The 21,166-nt window shown below is 58.9% G+C and overlaps 1 protein-coding gene across 7 annotated transcripts in view; it reads right to left on the reverse strand.

The window, feature by feature from the left end:
- DAGLA (diacylglycerol lipase alpha) overlaps positions 1–21,166 on the reverse strand; it is a 61,520-nt gene that overhangs the window by 7,074 nt on the left and 33,280 nt on the right. For 2 of the 7 annotated variants that reach the window (XM_038564361.1, XM_038564358.1), the window contains exons 2-16: positions 17,485–17,623; positions 16,874–17,085; positions 15,428–15,529; positions 14,840–14,978; positions 11,593–11,680; positions 9,416–9,550; positions 8,791–8,868; positions 6,946–7,070; positions 3,898–4,051; positions 3,405–3,488; positions 3,222–3,299; positions 2,559–2,639; positions 1,642–1,784; positions 1,247–1,315; positions 838–910 (exon numbers count right to left, since the gene is read on the reverse strand). In XM_038564361.1, the coding sequence (XP_038420289.1) occupies positions 838–910; positions 1,247–1,315; positions 1,642–1,784; positions 2,559–2,639; positions 3,222–3,299; positions 3,405–3,488; positions 3,898–4,051; positions 6,946–7,070; positions 8,791–8,868; positions 9,416–9,550; positions 11,593–11,680; positions 14,840–14,978; positions 15,428–15,529; positions 16,874–17,085; positions 17,485–17,579 (1,656 nt within the window). In that variant the 5' untranslated portion in view covers positions 17,580–17,623. Of the gene's footprint in view, positions 1–837; positions 911–1,246; positions 1,316–1,641; positions 1,785–2,558; positions 2,640–3,221; positions 3,300–3,404; positions 3,489–3,897; positions 4,052–6,945; positions 7,071–8,790; positions 8,869–9,415; positions 9,551–11,592; positions 11,681–14,839; positions 14,979–15,427; positions 15,530–15,897; positions 15,962–16,873; positions 17,086–17,484; positions 17,624–17,970; positions 18,736–18,761; positions 19,059–21,166 lie in introns of those variants that run through there. The other 5 variants (XM_038564359.1, XM_038564360.1, XM_038564363.1 and 2 more) reach the window with 5 other exon arrangements.

Raw genomic sequence — 21,166 nt, forward strand, 5'->3', positions numbered from 1 at the left:
GACAGGAGCAGTTCTACCTTCCGGAACCAGACTCCTGCAGGCAGGCCTGGCCCCCTAAGGCTTTGTTGCCCTGCCCGCCCTGCCAACTGGTGCCTGGCCCGTGGCCCTGCCTGCTGGAAGGTCATGGGCACCAAGACTAGGAACAGTCCAAACTGGGCAGAGATGATGGTTAATGGGGCAGGGGCCAGCCTGGGGCTCACAGAGGACATGCTGGTCCAAGTTAGTCCCTTCCCGCCTGCCTTGGGGCCCCTGGCCACAGAACTCTTGCCTGCCTGGCACACTGAGGCCAGCTTGCCACAGGAAGAGGCCCCTGTGTCCTCGGACACCTGATAAGGGTTGAGGCATGGCTGAGCCTCTCCTTAGCCACAGTGGAACATCGCAACAAACTGCACCCAGCCCCCCTCCAGTGGGAGCATCCAGGCTTGTGGAGTCTGGGGAACTGCCGTGGGCTCAGCAGAGGACTTGCTGTCATAAGCTTGAAGCACCGAGCCTCGGGCCTGCTTTTCCCTGACTTTAGGCAGCTCTGGGTGATGGGGCCAAGACTCAGGAGCCCTTGGTCCCAGTCCTGACAGTGTGTGTGAGTAAAAGCAAGTCCCTTGCCCGCTCTGGGCCTCGGTTTCCCCCTCTGTACAAGGACAGGGCGGTGGGGGAGGTGAGATGCGCCTGGAGGTGTTGGGAATTTGATGGCTTGGGGTTCCTGGGACACCAGCCACACCCAGCCTGGCCTCTCATGGCTGGGCCCTCTTGTGCTTTGTGCCAAGGGATAGGCAAGGCATGAGACAGATGAGGTGCCCAAGGCCCAGCATGCCCAAGCAGGACAGAGGGGCAGGGGCTCACTTTGGGCTTGGTGCTTCGCTGGAGGACGTCCAGGAGCTGTCTGCGGAAGCCTTCCAGCTGGGAGAGGCCGATCCTGGGGAAGGAAGCAAGCTGGGTATCAACCTGGCCCGGCCAGGGACCAGGAGAGGTATGGGGCGTGGGGGCAGCGGGGCAGGCACACGGCAGCCACAGAATCGAGAAGACCATGCCACCAGGGTCACAGGGTAGGAGGGGCGGGTAGGGGTGAGTCTGCAGCTTAGCAGGACCTAGCCAGGGAAGGGAGGCCAAGCAGGGTGGGGCCACCTGTCCTCTCGCTCTGGAGGCTCTGGGATCCCCCTGGGAGATGGGAATCCGAGGAAGAGGCCCTGAGGAAGGAGGAACAGCTGGCCAGGACATGGTGAGAGGGAGCCACTTGTGACTTGCGACTCGCCTGGGGACAAGATCTTTGCCCAGAACCACAGCCGTCACAAATTCCTTGGAGTACTCCATGGCGTCCTCACTGCAAAGGAAGCCAGGGGGTGCTCAGGCAGGGGTGGTGACGGGGCCCTGCTCCAGCACTCCTGTAGTGAGTGTTTGGATTCAAGGCCCTCTGGGGAGCCCACAGCTGCCAGGCTGGGCTGCCTGTTCCCTGTTGCACCCTTCCTACCAGTGAGGGTTTACCGGGTGTAGATCTGGAGTCTGCCTGGCATTCGACAGAGCACCCCTCCCTCCACTTACCAGGCCATTCCCAGGCCCCCAGACCAGAAGCCAGACTGCCCAGGCCAGCTCCCAAGTCTTTTGCCCCTCCTGTTACCCAAGCCAACTCTCAGGCCCCAGGCTACTCACCTCAGCAGGCCCCCTGGCGGGGAGTACGCAAAGCACTTGAGGGTAGGATACTGGGGGCGCAGCAAGAAGGAGAGGATAGCAGCGGTGCCTGCACCCAGGGAGTGGCCCACCACAATCAGGCCGTAGTGTTTGGTTCCTCGGCCCTGAAAACCAAGAGAAGGCGGAGAGCCCTGCCTCGCTGAGTGGAGGGCTGACAGCAGTCAGGTTCTTTCCCGATCCTGACACTGTGCTGTGTGGCTGCCGGGGCAGAGGGAGAGCCGACCTAGACTCACAGGCGTAACCTCTTGGGGAGACCCTTCTAACAGACTCCTACTCATCCTTCCAAATCTTGTTCAGAGGATCACCCTGGAGAAGCACTTTCAGATTTGCCGGGAGAGGCTCGCAGCATCTACACTGGTGGAAGACCTTCACGTACGGTGATTACGCTTCACTGTGATAAATGTACATTCCAGGGAGAGTTTCTTCTATTACAATCGTTTGCTCGCGTGCCCCAATTTCTGTGCCCCAACAACCAGACTGGGGCCTCCTGAGGCCAGGGACTACCTGGCTTTGGGAAGGGCAGTTGGCAGCACCTTGGGGATCGCCTGCCCAGGGAGCAGGTGGTGGGCAGGATCCAGATTGCTCCCACCAAACCAACACCCTTCCTTCCTGTGGGCTCTGTAATTACTTTTCTTTGTTGCCTGCTTGGTATTTTGAAGCCCCTGGCCAGAGCCATTTTTGTTCCAGTTCTGGCATGGAGTAGGTGCTCATAACCAGGTGGGGCTGGACAGGGGAGCCCAAGGAATGCTTGTACAAAAGAGGAAGGGGTCAGAGGGCGTGGGGGAAGCTCCACCATGTAGGCACCCTGCCCCCCAGTGTTGCCTTGCGGGAGGCAGAGCTGGCATGGCCAGGGCTCCCTGGCAGGGAAAATGCCTCACCAGGTCTCGCCCAAAGGCCTGGGACAGGACCATCTCCTGCTCCAGCTTCTTCTTGATGTACTCAGCCGAGAGGACCATTCCCTGGGCGTCAGGGGGAGGGCAGAGGGAGGGAGAGAGAGAGTCTTAAGCAGATTCTGTGCTGAGCGAGGAGACTGACACAGGGCTGGGTCTCATGACCCTTAGCTCGTGACCTGAGCCGAAACCAAGAATCAGACGCTTCAATGAATGCGCCACCAGGTGCCCTGGGAGGGAGGCCTTTTAGAGACCAGCAAAACCAGCGACTGGAGACTCACCAATCCTGTCCCAACTGTTTCCCCTTTGGCCCTCCTAGCAACCTGGCTGTGGGGGCTGTGGACACTTTACCACATCATTTCCATTTCACAGGTGATAAAGCTGAGGCTCAAAAGAGTTGTGTGTGTAACGTAAGTCAGTCTCTTCCCAGCTGCCTCTTCAGGCTCCTCTGGGACAGGATCTGGGCTGGGCAGGACTGTGCGGGGGGGGGGGGGGGGGGGGGGGGAGGGCACAGTGGACCTTCTAGATGAATCCAGACTCCTCTGATCCATCTCTCCCGGGGGAACCCCCATCCCAACGACAGGATGGGTCTGAGTGCTGGCAGGGGAGGAGAGAAGGCAAGGGGCTTCAGGGGCTCCGAAGGAGGAGTACCTTGTGTCCCAGCCAGGTCCCATGGTGCCCCTCCACAGGGAGGCGCTCGGCATCACCAGTCAGGTCTGTCAAGGCATCCTTGTGGAGAGAGGACAGGTGAGGGGTGGGGTGAGGAGGACAGAAAGGGAGAGGCACACCCCTTGGGCACTGGGAGGGGTGGGCTGGGAGCCATGGGCAGCATACCTTCGGGGAAAGGGTTCCCCGGATACTGATCACCACCTTCTTCTTGTCATGGTCCACTGCCACATAGAAGGGGGTCTCATAGACCTAGGATGAGGGTGGCTTGTGAGCCAAATGGCCCTGGGATGGGGCCAGGCTTGGGCAGTGACCTAAGCAGGTCTCCCGGCCAAGGAATCCCTCCCCACCTGGCACACAGCCGACCCTGCATTCTCAGCTCCCCTCCCACCTGATGGCTGCTGTCCTGCCTGCAGAGTCTACAGAGACCGCCCCCCCCGCCCCCCCCCCCCCACAGTGCTTCACTGCTTAGTCCCTCCATCCCGTCCCCTAGAAGGCTGGGCTGAGAAGCCCTGGGGCTGGGTGTAGGGTCCGGGACCACTTCCTAGCCCCAGAGGGGGAGCAGGCCAGGCTGTGGGGAAGGGAGGGGGGCCAGGCCCCAGCCCCACCTGCCCCTGTGACCACAGAGGACAAAGGCTGGGGAGGACGTGTGGCCCCTCACCGCGTCATGGCAGGAGGTGTATACTATGTCCACCGCAGTCATGTTCTCATCCAGGAAATGACGCCGGATGGCAATGGCATTGCAGCCACAGCAGTTGTCCTCCTCGATGGTGACTCCTGGGGCAAAGCGGGGCCGCGCGGGACACAGGCAGCACCTGGCAAGGGGTGGCAGGGGGCTCAGAGGCCCCGGGGGCAACTGTCCCCACCAGCCTCTCTCGAACCTCCCTCGAGGAGTCCCACAGTCCTCACTCTACTTGGCCTCCTGGCAGCAGGGGACCTGGTGGGCCTCTCCCTCTCCCCACCTCACCCCTGGATTGCTCTTCCTTCACTGGTGGCCTCCCTGGCTCATCCCTGGCCACAGTGACACTGTCTCTGGCATTAAGCACCGCCTCTGAGCTACAGAACCACCTGCCCTGCTCCCAGCCTCCAGATGCCCCCATGTCATCTTTCCAGGTCCCAGTCCCCACCAGCCCCCCCCGCCCCCCGCATGCTCCCTGAGCCCTCCATGCCTGGCTGCTCATTGCCCAGCCCCGTACTTGGAGCTGGCTTCAGGTCCTCGTCCCACCTCCCATCCCACAGCCTGTCACCAGCTCATTCTGCCTTCAAATTCAGAACAGACTCCAACCACTTTCCCTCGTGCCCACCCCTTCCACCATTATCTCTGCCTTGGAGTGCTGTGGTGACCTCCTGGCTGGTCTCCCTCATCTACTCTTGCCCTCAGCATTCTCTCTCTCTCTTTTTTAAGATTTTATTTATTTCTTTATTCATGAGGGACACAAAGAAAGAGGCAGATAGAGAGAGAAGCAGGCTCCTTGCAGGGAGCCTGATGTGGGACTCGATCCCAGGACCAGGATCACGCCCTGAGCTGAAGGCAGACGTTCAGCCACTGAGCCACCCAGGTGTCCTGCCCTTGACATTCTCAATTGGCAGCTGGAGTCACCCTCTGAGATGTAAGTCAAGCCACGTCACTTCACTCAAAACCCGACAGTGATGCCCTTCTCAACCACTGTAAAAGCTGGAGTCCTTGCAAGGGGCAATGGCACTTCCCCCTCTGGCCCCAGTGCTCTGGCTCACTGACCCCGACTTCCCTCCAGCCACACTGGCTCTCCTACCAGCCCTTGGATGCCTCGGCCAGACTGCATGGCAGGACTTCTCCCTTCCTTCGGGCCTCTGCTCAGATGCTGTAGTGAGGTCCACCTGGATACCTTCTCTAGCACAGCCAGCGCCCTGCCAGAGTTCCCCAGCCTGACAACACACCCGGCTTGTTTTTCCCCAAAGCGTCCATGGCTCCTACCGGCTATGTGTCCTGGTCTGTGTACTGTCCATACCTCCCCACCCGGCAGTGGCTCCACGGGACAGGGTTTGCTCTGCTTGGTTTATAGCTTTAGCCCCAGCCCCAGGCACATAGTAGGTTCCTCCAAATGAACAGCTGAGCATCGGAGGGGGCACCCTGCTGGGGTGCAGCTGCTCCTCAGGCCACCAGGGGGAGTCAGCACCCAGCAGATCGGGCCCTGGAGCCAGACCTAGAGCATGCCCTTGCAGGCCGCTGTCTTGAGAGGACAGCGGAGATTTTTATTAAGAATCCTGAGTTTTGGTGATGCTGAGAACTTTGTCCTCACCCAAGCAGTACCTAAGGGACTGTTACATACTCCCCAAAAAAGAGAGGCCTCACTGAGAAAACTCCAGCCCCTGGAAGCTACCGGGCCTGGGGCGGGTGACCACTTCAACACACACTGGGGCTGCTCCCACAGACTTGGGCCAAGTGGGGGCTGGCCTGGGTCTGCGAGCAACTCCTTTTCTCAGGCAGTTGGTATGTGGCCACCACTGGTGTCTTCAGGGACAGACACCAGGACTCGAGGATGGTCTTCTTTCTCCTCAAAGCCCTGGGAAGCTGACGGACAGCAGCATCCCTCCTGTCTGCAGATCACCTTGAGTGCCCAGCTTACCAGCCGTTCCCTGGCTTCTGAAATACCACACGGGCCGGCGGGACAGACACTGCCTGCATAGATGTTGTCCCCACCGTCCCAGTGGTAACGGAGCAGGGCCTATCAGAGCCCAGGTCTCCAGACTCCTGGTCTGGTGTTCACTTTGAGAAGCTCCTCAGCAGTGGCAGGGATGCCCAAGGACACTGGGAGGAATGCCAGCTGTGGAAAGGCATGGGGAGGGTGGTCCACTCACTCTGTGAGTCACTGGGGGATGGGAAGAACAAGGTCCCAAGAGCCACCCAGCTCTCCCCAGAAATGAAGAGCACTGCAGGAAGGGTATGGCTGCCCCAGTGGCAGCAGGGGTGTCACAGATGGGGTGCCACCCTTTCTCGACCAGGAAGCCAGGGAGCCTTCCTTCTGTCTGGGCTGGGCTGGGCTGAGAGTGGAGACGCCAAGCCCAGTTCCCCTCCTGGAACTGTGCCCTCCTCTGGCCCACTTAGGAAAGCAGGGGGTCCACCCGGCCCCCAGAGATGGGGCTTGTGGGCAGGTCTGGGGCAGGTGCCTTGCCAATTTCCTGTGAAGAGCTTCAAAGTCTTTCACTAAAGGGCCTTCTCGATGCCCTCTAGAGGCCTCCATGGACTGGGAAAGGCAGAGCACAGGTCAGGAACAGCAGAAAGAAGGATGTAGGTAGAGGGGAGTGGCTGAGTGGGGCAGATAGGGACAGGAGGGAACTAGCAGAGCCAGAGGCTGGGTGACTCTCATGGAATCCTCTTAAAACAACTCCAGGAGGTATGTATTGCCAGCCCCATTTTACAGATCAAGAAACTGAGCCTTGCAGAGGTAGGGTGACCTGCCCAAGGTGGTAAGTGACAAAGTCTGGATTCAAGCCAAATACTGTGTGATCCCAAAGCCTGAGCTCTTCCCCACCTAAGGAGAATGCAGAACTAGAAAGGTCGAGGCCCAGAGGTGGTGGGGAAGAGAAGCAATGCAGGCCTCAGACCACAGGGGAGGTGGGGGCAGGCACAGTCTGTCTCGGGAGACTCTCACACAGGCTGGCCCAGCCTCAGGACCTCTGCTCCTCCACACATGCTGGCCAGCTGGAAGGATGGGGCAGGGGTACTCACGAGCAGGACCGTGCCAGCTGACAGAGGCCACAGGCAGGCTTCCGCATCAGGTACATGGGCCACCCGTAAGCGGCCAGGGCAAAGAGCATGTAGTAGCAGACCTCTTTATAGCGGAGCATCTCTTGCTGGAAGAAAGGAGGCAAAGGCGGTCACCTCTTGCCCTTCCTGCCTACGGCCTGTAGGCCGAATGGCTCCCCTGGGTGGAGGAGGGAGTGGCCCTTCTAGCCTCCCCAAGGACTGCAGGCCTGACCCTGCTCCTGCTTTGGAGGAAGGGCTGCTCCTCCAGATGATAATTGCATTTCCCTAATTATCTCCATGCAACCAGAGCACGAAGCCTCCTGGGACCTGTACTGATGCTCCAACCTCAGAATTAATGATTTGGGGACAGAAAAACACTCGGAGCACTGGATCGATTTCCTTGCCTGTTTTCTAGAGAAGGGGTGAGTGGTAATCACCCCTCCTCCACAATCAAGCCTGGCAAGGGAAGTTTAGCCTTGAGAGGCCCTGGGCCCTCCAGCTGGGGGGTATCTGACCCTGTAGACACTGGGTGATGGGATAAGTCATCAACCCTATCTCAGCCTGCAGGTTCTTTGTCTGCAAAGCTGGGGAGATTCATTTGGTTCCCCAGGGACATCTGGAGCCGACTGGGATCTCTGCCGAGAAAGGCGCCAGTTTGAAACCCAGTGTCTGAGGCCGTTGGCTCCTGTCATCAGCCCAAAGGAGGCAGGAGGCACAGGTGTCCTGGGCGTGCCAGGCACTGGAGGGCTCCTGCACTTAGGGGGGATTAGTCACCTTGTAAAAGTTAAAACAGGTGATTAGTCATCTTCTGAAGTGCAATAAGTATCACCTTAATAAGGGCCCAGAGGGCTGGAAGCTTCCCCGGGCCAGCTCTGTCTGCTCTTTAGGAACAAGCTGGAGAAGGCAATTATCCTCCCTGCAGGTCGGAGCTGCTCCGGCTGGAGGGTGGGGTGCTGGCCCATCTACCCAAGTGGCAGGCAGGGACTCCAGCACCTCAGGGCTCTGAGGCCCACCTCCGCCCCCTCCCCCTTCAGGTGGGGAGAGAGCCCAGAGTGACCCACGGGAGCTGGACTGGGCCACCTGCAGCGGGGGTACACACACCTGCCTTGGGTGGTGGGAACAGGCAGAGACTGGAGGCTTTTCTAGGAGATTTGGATACAAGGGAGGAATCCTTCCTATTAAGTCCCGATGGAGATAGTAGACTCAGAATGGCTCAGGTCCTCCCCACTAGAGCTCTGGGTGGAAGGTGTGCCCAGCACCATGACCCATGCAGGAACGGGCTCAGAGGGGATGGAGGACTTGCTCAAGGTCACAGTGACGGTGGCGGAGCTGATGCATCCCTGAATCAGTTTGCTCCTAAGGCCGCTGGCCAGTCTCAGCCCAGGCCACACAGTGCCCTCCCTGGGCCAGAAGACCGGCCCCACCTTTCCCTGGGAAACACTGGGTTTCTAGTACAGATGCCTGAGAAGAGGTTCCGTTGCTCAGACGAGCTCGAAGCCAATGAGTTATGTCATGCTGCCTTTTAGGATGACAGCAGCAGCAACCCTATAAGCAGCTCACCCCTTTGAGGCACTTTAGAGTCTCAAGGGGCCAGAACCAAACATGCTGAGCGTGGGGAAGCCAATTCCAGGGCTCTGACCATGGAAGCCACGTGATGGGGGCAGTCCTCAGGGGGAAGGGGTGTGAACTGAGGAGACAGGCTCCATGGAGAGCTGCAGGAGGCTTCACGGAGGAGCAGATGTAGCCTGCACTGTCAGGGGATTGGGCAGGTGTTCTCCTCAGGCCACCCCAGCACAGGGAGAGGGGCCCCGGGCTGTTTTGACTAACCGAGTTCTTGAGGTCGAGATACTTGGTGTTTCTGGTCACTGGCATCCCAGACAGGAAGGTCAAAATGTCGTTGTTCGCCTGTAAAACCATGCGTGGAGGTGGCTGCTCCGGGTCCAGGTGCGTGGCTGGGAAAGGTGCTCCAGGCCCCCCAGGCTCTGCCTGCTTCCCAAGGGCCTGAACACCCAAAGGAGGGTGTGGTTTCTAGTTCTTCTCAAATCTGAGGTCTCCTCACATTTCCAGTTGCTCCCCTTCTACCATAAGCATCAATTCCCCCCCCGCCCTTCCCCTGCTTCTGGGGCATTTCTGACCAGGCTGAAGGTCACATGGTTTGTAGGGCATGCCAGGAGACCTCAGCTAGGATTGGGGTGTTGGGGTCGGGGTGGAGGCAGGTGCAGAAGGGTGAAGCACTGAGCATCATTCAGGAGGGCCCTGTGGTTAGAAGCTTCCTGTGACTGGCCCAGCAGAGGGAAGTCGCTCAAGCCAAGGCCAGGAGGGGTTGCTGAGGGGATGAGCCGGGGGGAGAGGAAGGGGAGCTGACATCAGGGGGCAACCTGAGGGACCCTGAGGAGCAGGAGCAGTGGCAGCAGGGCAGTGGGGAGAGGCCTGGAGGAGGGTGGGCGCTCACCTCGTCCAGCACGGCATTGCGCTTGGCCCGCTGCCGCTGCCGGAGCAGCACCAGGCCTGCGATGATGTCGGATGGCACGATGTCAAGATCTCGGAAAAACTCGGCAAAGAGGTAGGCGATTTCTGAGTAGGCGTCCTGTGAGGTCCGGGGCGGGGGGTGGGGGGATGGGGGGGTGGGAAGCAGGGACAGGGGAGCGGAAAGAGGGCGAGAGATGGGGCGTGAATCCCTCCATGCTGGGGGTCTGCCGCGGGCCCAGTGCCAGTTTGCCCCTGGCACCTGCACGGCACAAGCCAGGCCCAACCCCATGTGGCCTTCCACAGCCGTGACTCCGAGGGTCCTAGCCTGGGCTCCTGGCCTCCGCAGACCTGGCCAGAGCTGTCTGGGACAGCCACCAACCTTGTCCGTCCTCCACCTCCCGGCCCTCTTCTGTCCTCAGAGCTCCTACAGCACTCACCATCACCTCCTACCACGCACAGATGCCAACGTGAGCCATTTCCTATTCTTTCCCAAGCCACTAGGAATCAAGGCCTGCTCGGCCTGGCTTGTTTCTCCTCCGCCTTTCTCTCTAGCAGAGAAGCCGAAACTGAGCTCCTGGCTGCTGCCTCCCCACGCTGAGTTTCTTCCCACCTCCCACTGGCTGTGACCTTGAAAGGCCTCCTGAGGGCTGAGCTTCCGGGTGTCAGGCCCTCTCCCCCAGCTCCCCATAGTTACAGACTCAGGGACCCTCGTGATGTGACTGGAGGAGGCTGTGAGGCTGGGTCAGTGGCCCCTCTGGCTTCCCCATAAGCCTGGTCCTCGGGCCAGCCTGAGCCCAGGGCAGGATGCAGGAGGCACATAGGCAGAGGCAGCCAGGCCCGTCCATGTGCTCAGCATCCTTCCCACCTGAGTCCAAGTGCAAGTCTGGAGCCTCTTCCCTAACCTGTCAGGGGAGGCTGTGATGGGAGTAAACTCATGGCAAGTGGTTCTCTTGCTGGGTTTCGCTCTTGAGTGCCTGGCACTTGTAAGAGAAGAAAAATCAGGGGTTGCAAACTCAAAGGCCTAATGAGGCCAAATGGAGCTAGCTACTACTCGCTCCGGCTGACTGCCCCGCAAGGGGCCCACACTGCCAGATCCAGAAAAATGAAACTGTATATGAATGCCCTGATTTTTCATGCTGGCACTCAATTCAAATTTTAAGCAACACAGCACAGAGTGATCAAAACATGCTCTGGGCTGGACCTGATCCCCAGGCCAGTGTTTGACAGGACTCAGATCCTGGGCCATCCCTCCCTGCAATGTCCTGCCTTTTCTCCAAGCTCTACTAACATCAGCCTTAACTCTGCCTTGTGCCCTGGAAGGGGGATGTATCCCCCTAGACCCCCCTCTCCACCCACCAGGGAGCCTTCAGGGAGAGGGGGGATTTCTTACACCTGATTACTCACTCTAGAGCTCACCAGAGGCTGCTGATGGGAAGGAGCCACTCAGGCTTCCGATGGCTTCATGGAGGGCACTTGCTGTCTTGGCTTAGAGGAGTTGTCTCTTGACCTCCCTGGCTCTGCCACTAACTAGCTGTGGGACTCTGAGCAAGTCAACCACCTCTCTGGGCTTAGCTGTCTGATCTGCAAAACGAGGGGCAGGTGAACGTAGGGACTAGGTGGTCTCTAAGGGCCCTGCCAGCACCAGTGGCTCTGCCTCAAGGACCCCAAGGGCCCTACCTCCCCTCCAGGAGCCACCCTTGGCTGAGCCTGCCTTCCTTTGGAGAACCTGGCACTGACAGACCGGGCCCCTCTGGCTCCTCCTCTGAGCACCAGGTATGAAGTGCCAGCTGTGTGTGTCTGGGGCTCAGCACCTGACAGCTGCGACAGATCTTCCAGAGGCATTTGCAGCTGGTGACACGCTGCTTTGCTTTGCATATGGGTCACCCTGATTTTTTAGTATCTGCTCTCCTAAACTAGGCTCTGGGTTCCCAGGGGGTGGATGAAAAGTCTTGGCACTTGTCCGTCCCCCTGCCAAAGCAAGGGATTGGCTGTTTCACATGCTGGAGGGAGTCGGTCAGTGGATAACAGGTTGTCACCTTGCTCCTGCTTAAAACCCAGTACCCTTCTAGTAGCCCTGCCCACCCCCACCCCCAGCTCTGCCAAGGAGTGAGGGCTCCTAAGTGGCTGACAGCAGGATGTGAGCCTGGGGATGCGACTTACTGACTGGGAGTCCTTCGTCCGAGTACAGCAGAGGAACACTTTGAGCCGGCGTGACCAGCTGGTGGCCTGACCCTCCTCTAAGCGGTGCCTGCAAATGGAGAGAGAGTTGGTATGTGTGAGGTCAGAGGGCGGGACCAGAAGAGCCATGCCCTAGATGTGATGGGAACAGGGCAGCCTGTTCCCAGGATCACACCAATGGTGCCCCAGCAGAGGGTCTAGGAGAAAACAGGCCTGGGCCTGGCCAAAGCTGGGTGGCCAGTGAGCAGGTGACACGTCAGCCAGCATGGCACTCCCTGAGGGGACCCCTGTTGGCCTAGGCTGGCACACGGTCAGCCATGCTCCCAACCTTTGGTGGACTGAACACCTGCATTCCCTGGGGGCTTCAGAGGTGGTAGCCCAAATCGGGGGCTGCCCTGTGGTGCAGGTGTCCAACGGCTTAACCCAAGCCCTGGGATACCCCAGCAGGGTGCTGGGCCTCTCGGTCAGTTCGCTGGAGCAGAGCTGTTGGACAGGCATGCTCTCCTTGAAAGGATTTCAGATACCTAATCCTTTCTGTATTCGGGAAAAGTTTAAGAGGCACAGGGGGCTCTGCCATCTTCCAACTCCTTGGATCTGTGACATCAGAGGGGACAAGGCCGCCTCTGGGGGCCCCTTTCACCTGCATGGCTGGTGCCTGTCCATTCCTGCACTCCAGCCCCAATGTGTCTAGCTGCTCTGACACGGAGTCAGGTGTCCAAGAGTCTGCACCCAAAGGCAGAGCTGCTGGCCAATTCTCCACAGAAGCCCTTCCCATGCTGGGTGCCCAGAAGCCCATGTGTTTTGAGCAGAAGTTTAAGAAACCCAACATTAAATACTTAAGTTTCCAGATTGAACGAGAAGAGGCTGGTTTGCTTTTGTGGCATGTGCCCTCTCCTCCCTCCAGTCCCTTCAGATGCTGATGCTTGGTGGTCAGTAGGGGAAGGCACGGGTGGCCCAGAATGCCTGCAAGGCACTTAGTATCCGTCAGGAGTGAGAGGCCAGGCCCTCCTTCCCAAGCCTGCTGCCGTCTTTCTGCAGCTAAGGGCTGCTTCACACAGCCCTGGTTCCATAAGGCAGTGGGCCCCAAGGACAGGGAAGGCCACAGAGTTTCTAGGGCTAGAGGAGGGGTTAGGAAACGGTAGGAGGGTACAAGGGAATTTCTGCTTCTGCAATCTACCAGCTCTAAGGGATTCGGGCAGCCTTACATCATACACCAACATCCCACCTGCCAAGAGCTTGATGAAGGAAAAACATGCTGGCAAGCCGGCATCCCAGAGCATCACACTCTTTAACCCTTCCTGATCGAATGGACTTTTAAACTTTTGGAGAGTATTTCCTGCTAGGCCTCTCTGGCTGATGGAAGTGCTGACTGTGCACTTTCCTGCACCACCTCTTCCTTACACCCACCAGGAGGCAGATGGAGCCAGTGACAGGTTTGGCCTGATGCATCAGTTAGGCTACAGAGAACACAGGCAGAGATACCGAAGCTGGACAGCAAGCTCGTGGACCCAGCACCCCTCTTCCCTGGGGCTCACTAAAGCAAAGGCATGGCAGACACCCCTGCAAAGATCATGGTCAAGGCTCCCAGGAAGTAAAGCTGGGAGGAACCCATCTCCCAAACCCTACCAGATTTCACTGGAAGGAGAGAGGGGCCAGGACTTAAGCAGCTTTCTGACTTCCAGATGATAAAATAACCTGTCGGTGTGGCACGATGAGGCTTGTGCATGTCCCCAAACCTGGAAGAGGATGAAGGGTGGGCAGGCAGGCTTAAAAATGTCCTTGTTAGAAAAACTATTGGATTCAGAGCCAAGGGAAGACCAGTTGAGATCAGCCTGAGAGGTGATCACCCTCACCAGGCCTCAGACTAGGCTGTCCTCCCAACCCCTGCGGGGAGCTGAAGAAAACACAACAGGTGGGAGCTGTGGGCTCTGAGGCCTCTTAGCCTCACAGGGCCTGAAACCACAGGAAAACTTTCTTATTAAAATGACAGCCCCCCAACTGCAAAGGCATTGGCTTCCCTGGGCCCCAAAGGCAATTACCCAGAGTCAGGGAGGGGAGATTTTTTGTCCCAGGGTCCCAGAAGCCCAGAAACCAGGTCAGGTGGGGGCATATGCTCAGAATGAGCAAAATGGGATGAATGCTGATGGCCTGCTCCACCGGGAGGGAAAATGAGCTCTGGGGCCTTGGCTCCAAGATCTGGTATTTTGGGCTGGGAGGTGGCCAGCCCAGGAGCGGGTATGGCTCTGGTTGCAATGCCAAGCTGACGTGGAGGCCCCGAGGGGAGCTGAAAGCAGAGCCGCAGGAGGGTGGGGTGAACAGAGTTCCCACTGGGCCCTGGCTGAGGGCCCTGGACTGCCCTGCCCTGGAGATGGGAGAGCCAGGTCTGCACCCAACATCTGTGGAGCTTGGACCCTTCATCAGTAGAAGAGTCTCTTGAGGGCGCCAGGGTCAGCGAAAAGATCCAATGGATTGATGGTGGGAAAGGGCTCATGACGGGACCTAAGTCATAGTAGAAACTCAATTAACAAGAGTCACCATGCCCCCTCGGAAGCACTCCCCCGCCCCAGTCTTTTTCTTTCACTAAACAAGAATTACTGTGACCCTGTAAGTCTCATTTTCTTCACCATGGCACAGTGTTCTCCTTCCTTCAAAACACCGTGCAAAACCTAGCCTGTCCAGGAAGCCTTCCTTGATTAATCTTCTCCAGCCCCCTTAATCCTAGAGGCAGCCTAGCCGAGTGGTTAGGAGCAAGCATCCTAAAGCCAGACAGCCCGGGCTTAAGCCTAGCCCTATTGTATACCAGCTGTGTCACTCAGGCAAGTCACATAATGTCTCCATGTCCCAGCTCTGTCTGTATCATGGGGATGATGCTGACAGCCTCATCCCAGAACTGCTGTCACTTAGTACACACGGTGCTTGGCTTGGTTCAGGCATGCTTCCTGCTACAATGACTGCTGTGGCTAAGAGCACTGAAGATGGTGCCAGGGGTCACAATGGCACCATTTAATGAACACGTACTTTATTTCAATCTCGTGGTAGCAGTGTGAGACAGGAGCTGCCACTATTCCCACTTTCCAGACTGGGAAACAGAGGCAGGGAGTGGCTAAGACCGTAACGGATGCCCATGGCCCACACAAGTCGCTAGGTGGTGTGGGAAGCCCGGGGCCAGCTCCACCCACCCGCCCGCACCTCTCTCACGGGGCACCCGCCTGCCAGCAGGCCAACTGACCGAAGGTTGTAGGTGCGGAGGTTGCGTTGTCGCCTCTTGGTGGCTCTCAGCTTGACAAAGGTGCGGCCCGTGGGGTCGAAGACGCAGAGGACAGTAATGCAGACACTGAGGATGACCACCCAGTTGCAGACAACCATCCCTGCGGGGGAAGCAGTGGGAGGCAAGAGGCAGGGGTGCTGGGGTGACCTCCCGGGCTCAAGATGGAAACCTCCCCATCATCATCAGCTCCTGGGGACCAACAGGGCTCCAAAGCCCCTGGCCCCAGCCTCTGGCCACCTGGTTGGCCCATGCTGAGCCATGACCCCCGAGGCCCAGCCTTGGTACACATAAGCAGGCAGCTCTGGGGGTTTCTGGTGAGGAGCTGAGGGGCCCTCCACTCTTGCCCTGGGCCGCTGTGTCTGCTCTTGCCCCCCCTCCCCCACATACTCCTGTTCCCCTGTGGGAGGATGGCAGACCACAGGATGAAGCCCACAGCCTCAGCCACCATCCTGCCCAGCATCCTCACAGACGCTGCCCCCCTGTAGGTGCCTGAGCTTCCCCTTCTCTAAACTGACCTGTCCCTTCTACCCCTGGGCTGGCGGGACATACCGAGGGTGACATTCTTGGCAGTGAGGTCATTACAGGAGGTGTAGTACTGAGTGAGCCAGACGATGCCCACGATGGCATAGATGAACTCGATCACCAGGATGGCTGCGAGGAGAGCAGGGCCCTGGCTGAAGGACGGCCATGGTTGGCCTGCCAGGGAAGGGTCCTGGGACCTCCACCTGGCCCCTCCTGCCGCAGGGCCTCCAGCCAGCTCTGTGGCAGGGGCCTCAGACCCCGACCCCCCACCCCTACCCCCACCCCCGGCACAGGCCTCATGGTGGATGGGGCCCAGGGAGTGTGGCTGCCCCACCACCTTTCTGTCCTGCTAGCTTACGTGCCCTCAGGGCCCCCAACGCCTCCCTGAGAGGGTGACTGGAAAAGCAGATGACAAAGAGGCATTTCTCTGTTCTTTCAGGATTTTAGAATTATGTTCATGAACTCTGGTGGTATCAGACATATCTTAGGCAAGTTACCTAATCTCCCTGGGCCTCCGCTTCCTCATCTGTAAAATGGGGTGACAACGTCTGCGTTACAGGACTGCAGAGAATTGAGAGAGTGTTCATCTCATGGAGACTGCTATTTCCCAGAAGGAGGCTCCAGCCCTTGGGGCAGGAGGAGGGAGGAGCCCTGCTTAGGCCAGTGGGGTAGGGGCATGGGACAGCCTTAGGGACCCAGCTCCAGAGGCAGTGCCTGTGGTGGCTGAGAGTCCAGGCTTTGGAGACAGACATCTTGGGTTCGAATCTCAGCTCTGACACACACACACACTAGCCATGTAACCTTGAAGGAGCTAATTAACCTCCCTGAGCCCAGATTCCTCATCCATAAAGGCGAACCCATAATGCTCCTCCCTCAGTTAATAAGGGGGAAAGGCTTAGCACAGTTCCTAGAAGTGGACAGAAGTGTTGCTAGGAAAGACTGGGAGGGGCAGCTGGAACCCAAGCCCGGAAAGTAGACATGGGCTGGCCCTCCAGGGAGCTGATCTGGCCCCCTGATGGGCTTCCGGAGAAAGGGGGCTCTTTGGGGAAGAAGTTCAAAGTAGCAGAAGAGAAGCACAGAGGCCAACAAATTCTTCCTGTAAAGGCCGGAGTAAATATTTTAGACTTTGTGGGTCCTATGCTCTGGCACAACTACTCAGCTCTCTGCAGTCACGCGTGAGCAGCCAGAGACAAGTGAGTACATCAATGAATGAGTGTGGCTGGGTTCCAATAATACTTTATTTATAAAAATAGATGGAAAGCTTGATGTGGCCCTCAGGTCACAGTCTGCCCACCCCTGGTCTAGAACACAAGCCCAGTACGTCTGCTGGTTTGCTGCTGGACCCGGTGCCAGCCCAGGGCCTGGCCTATCGCATATACCCCACAAATGTTGGCTGAGTGAATGATGGAGCCCAAGAGGAGCAGGAGGTGGGGGTGGTCTGGAGCAGCCCCATTCATGGTGGGTGGCCCTTACCCAGGCGCACGTAGAGCACATACTGCATGGACTCGCGGGGCTCCGTGTAGAGGATGCCCCCGCGCATGCTCAGCCAGATGATAGCCATCTCGGCGATCATGCAGCTCAGCAGGATGCCTAGGTAGCCGCGGCCGTGGTCCACCAGGTTCAGGGAGCAGGCCTCATTTGGGTTGTAGACCAGGCCGAAGAGCACCACAGACAGGATCACAAACCTGGGGAGATGCACACATGAGGGGGGCCGGGCAGCCTGGGCACCTCCCACAGTCCCTGGCCAGCTGGGAGGACTCGGCAGGGGGAGGGCTTCAACTGCTTCAGGCTCAGGACCACCATCCACCTGGTATCTGGTGCCTCTGGGGACACTGGCAGCCAGGGACAGGGAAGTGAGAGTAGGGAGCTCAGCTGCCAGCTGTGGGGAGAGGGCAGTGGCAGCCCTGTCCAGTGATGGCGCCAGGTCCAGTGGTGGTCAGGCAGGGTCTCTGGGCTCCACGCAGGTATCTCCCTAATCGGTGTGTGTTCCAGACACCAACTCCTAGGAGCCAGGAGCATGGCAGGGTCAGGACAAATGGCCAGAAAGCCTTCTTCCAGGCCTGTGGGACAGCCCTAAGACTCACCAAGTGGTATGCAGGAGGAAGAGGAAGATGGCTGGCAGGACGAGGTCATCACTGCCCACAGACCAGCGCCGCCGGAACACCACAATCCCGGGCATGGCTGGCAGCTCTGCAGAGGCTCAGCGGGCCTGGTGCTCACCTCCTGAAAGATAGCAGAGGACCCTGTGGCTGCCTGGGCTGCTGTGGCATCCAGGGCCACCACGGTCCTAGCCAGGTGTGCCCAGTACACAAGCATCTCTCAGGCCCCACAGCCCAGGTGCTTCCAGGCTATTGGAAAGGCTGATCCATGCCTGGGCAAGACCCACCTCCGACCCCGTCTGCCCCCCAGAGCCAATATAAAGAACCTTAGCAGCCAGAGACGGGCTTCCCCTGAGGACTTAACCCTGAGGGACTCTTGCCCCCAAAGACTGGCACCAGCCCTTTGGGATCGGCTCTCCCTGGGGTTACTGCAACAGTAACTGCTCAGTTCCATTAAAGACCTGGGCTCACCTTCTGCCTCCTACATGGATCAGGGGAGCCCCCAGCTCCGCTGTTGCCTTTTCTTAAGGAGACCCAGCCGAGTGCATGTAGTCCTTGGGGGTAGGGTGGGGGCTTCCCACACCAAGCATGAGCCAGTCCCTCAGCACAAACCGATTAAGACCGGTAGAAGGCAGAAGACCTTGGGGGAGATGAGGGTAAGGGCATGCATGGATCTAGCAAGTATGGAGGCAGGAGAGTGCCCAGCACATAGCAAGTGCTCAGTAAAGATCTGTTGAATGAGGTCCAGTTTCTTGCTTGGCTGGACCCCAGGAAGTATGCTCTATGACTTGATTTCACACTCATCAGACAGATGCCCAACCACAGCTATGCCTCTTGGTAGGGAGGGACACAGCTGGGATCCACGGCAGGGGTGTGACTGGGGCCACCCAGCCCCTCTGCTGGAAGGGCAGTGAATGAGTCCTGCAGGATGTCCCGTCCTCCTGGCAACATACCTCCCATGCCCACCTCGAGCCACTCAGCCTTTGCTGCCCAGTTCAAAACTCTCTGAAGCTGCTGAATTCAAATTAGCCACAGGCCAGCTCAGAAGGAGCACTCAGGAGTCCAGGGCCCCCATGCCCCAGAGCCCTAGGAACAAGGGCAGCACTACAGACCAGAAGGCTCCCCCCGGGGAGGCTGGTCTAGGAGATATTGGTGGGGGGCTCCAGTTCACCTGGGCTGAACTGTGCAGAGGAACCCCTGCTGTGGGGGTGGGCACCCCACTGGTGGGCACCTGCCCCCAGGCCCAGAGGCTTACACGGCACCTGGTTCAGAGGCGGGCGGCAAGTCCTCCTCTCCCCGGTGGCAGCTCCGGGGAAAGCAAGTGTCCTCAGAGACCAGCATCACTCGGGAAGCAAGTGACCAAGTGTCCCCCTGCCAGTTGGCAGGGCCCTCAGGTTGGATGAGGGGCCGTGGGGCCGGGTGGCCCGCCGGCATGTCCAGGCCGGGCCGCCTCTGTCTCTGTCTCCCTGGTGCAGCCACTTTAGCCAGCGGCTGCCAGGCTGCTCCCTGCAAGCTGGCGGGCGGGCTAGCCTGGCGGGGTCGTGCCTACTCCTCCCCCCCTCAGGAAGTGACATCATCCCACTCTCTCCAAGGAGGAGTCAAAGCACGGATTCTGGGAAGTGGGGAAGAGGATCAAGAGCACGGGAGGGAGCTGCGTGGTGGGGTGGCTGGGCGGGGGTGGGGGTCTGGGGCTCCAACAGGGGATGTGAGTCCCTCACAAGGGGCTGACGGGCCTGGGACGGGAGGGGCAGGGACACTGTGGGTCCGTAGCCAGGCTGGGGTGGGACAACCAACAGCTGGGGTGGCAGCCGCCGCTTCTCTACAGCCCCTCCCTGTCTCCAGGTGGCTCCTCTTAAAAATACTGGGCCGAGGGGGCCCCCTCACATGAACAAGATTACTGGGAGGTCAGCTGGTGGGGTCCCAGCAGGTGCCGCAGCTCCAATCCCCATCTAAGCACTAATCCAACCCCACCCCTGCGGTAGCAACTGAAGGGGAGTGCCCTCCCAGAGGGGGAAGGTCGGGCCTCTGCCAGCAGCCCAGAACATCCTGCTCTCAGGTGCCCCCCAAGGCCCTCCCCCACCGCCTGGAGGAGCACCCGCCTCTCGTCCCCACCCTTCACTTCTGGGAGTCTAGACAGGCGAACACTCAGCTCACACCTGCAAACTCAGACACACAGCCTCGCATGTGCACACAGCACTGCCCTTCCTGCCCTCAGGGGGAAAGGTAGGGAGAGCCTGGCTCCCCACCCTGCAGAGGGAGCCGAAGATGTGTCAAGACTCCTGAGAAGTATGGCCAGTGACAGCCTCTGGCCAGGTTCAGGGGGTGACCAGCCTGAGGCCAGCAGCTGTGGTCAGTGCCAGTGACCACCTACATCACGTGGCAGGGCTCCTTCGGGCTGACCCCACTGGGTACCCTGGTACAGGCCTGGGCACCACACCCTCATCCTCCAGCCTGTACCTAGGGCCAGCGCAACACTGCAGAATCCAAGGGTGGGTGCCCAGGCTGCCTGGCTTCAAACCTGGACCCTACCACCCACTCACTGTGACTTCCTAGCTGCGCCTCAGTTTCCTCATCTGTAAAATGTCGCTTGACGCCACCTGCTAAAGTTCTGGTGAGGACCACGGGAGAGGAAGTCTGCAGAGGCCCCAGGAGTGCTGGATAATGTCAGGGATGGGCCCAGTGAGTGGGTGAGGCAGAGGAAGGGCTTGAGAGCCCCGGTGGACCAGCCGTCCCTCCCCCGCCTGGGCTAGTGAATACTCCAGCTGGTCAACGACAGGTCACAACAGGTCACGGGTATGTGGGGTGGGGGTGACAGGGCCGGTGCTGCTGGGAGCAGACGGGCCACTCCATTCCATGAGGATTCATCAACATCAGGGCTGCTATTCTTAAGGGCCTGAAAGGCACCCTTTCTCTGAGACCCCAGCCCTTCACAATGGGGGCCTGTTCCCCTGCTGGGATGTGATTTCATTTGGAGGAAATGTCTCAGGAGGGGGGAGGGCAGAGGCTACTTCTTGGTCTGGGGTGGCCACAAAGCACCTCCTCTGGGTCTCCTCCCTTGGGGAACAGGGTCGATGCCCTCCAACAACTGCATTAGTGGGACATACAGCCTCTCCTCCTTCCTTACCCCAGATGAGTGGCACCTCCAGGGTGGGAATGGTGCCCCCTCCAGCAGCAGAGAACCGAGGCGCTACTGGGGGCTCCCTATATCCCCTGGCTAGGCCCCCAGCTCAGGCAGGTCTGAATGGGGTCCCAAGACCCTCTTCATGTAGATCGTCTGACTCGAGTGGCCCTTGGGAGCCCCTTTCTTCCCCCATCCACAAAGCCCCATTTCCCTGCTGGTGATGCAGGACCCCCAAGTTAGGTATTAACCATTTTTGGGAGTTCCTCTTTCTAAAGATACAAAACTCTTTTTAAATAATGCACATGCTGGGATCCCTGGGTGGCGCAGTGGTTTGGCGCCCGCCTTTGGCCCAGGGCGCGATCCTGGAGACCTGGGATCGAATCCCACGTCGGGCTCCCGGTGCATGGAGCCTGCTTCTCCCTCTGCCTATGTCTCTGCCTCTCTCTCTCTCTCTCTCTGTGACTATCATAAATAAATAAAAATTTTTAAAAAATGCACATGCTATCCCCTACTTTAGAAACCCTCTACAGCTCCCCATGCCTGCAG

The sequence above is a fragment of the Canis lupus genome, chromosome 18 (genome assembly GCF_011100685.1).
Source record: "Canis lupus familiaris isolate Mischka breed German Shepherd chromosome 18, alternate assembly UU_Cfam_GSD_1.0, whole genome shotgun sequence".
NCBI classification, from domain to species: domain Eukaryota; kingdom Metazoa; phylum Chordata; class Mammalia; order Carnivora; family Canidae; genus Canis; species Canis lupus.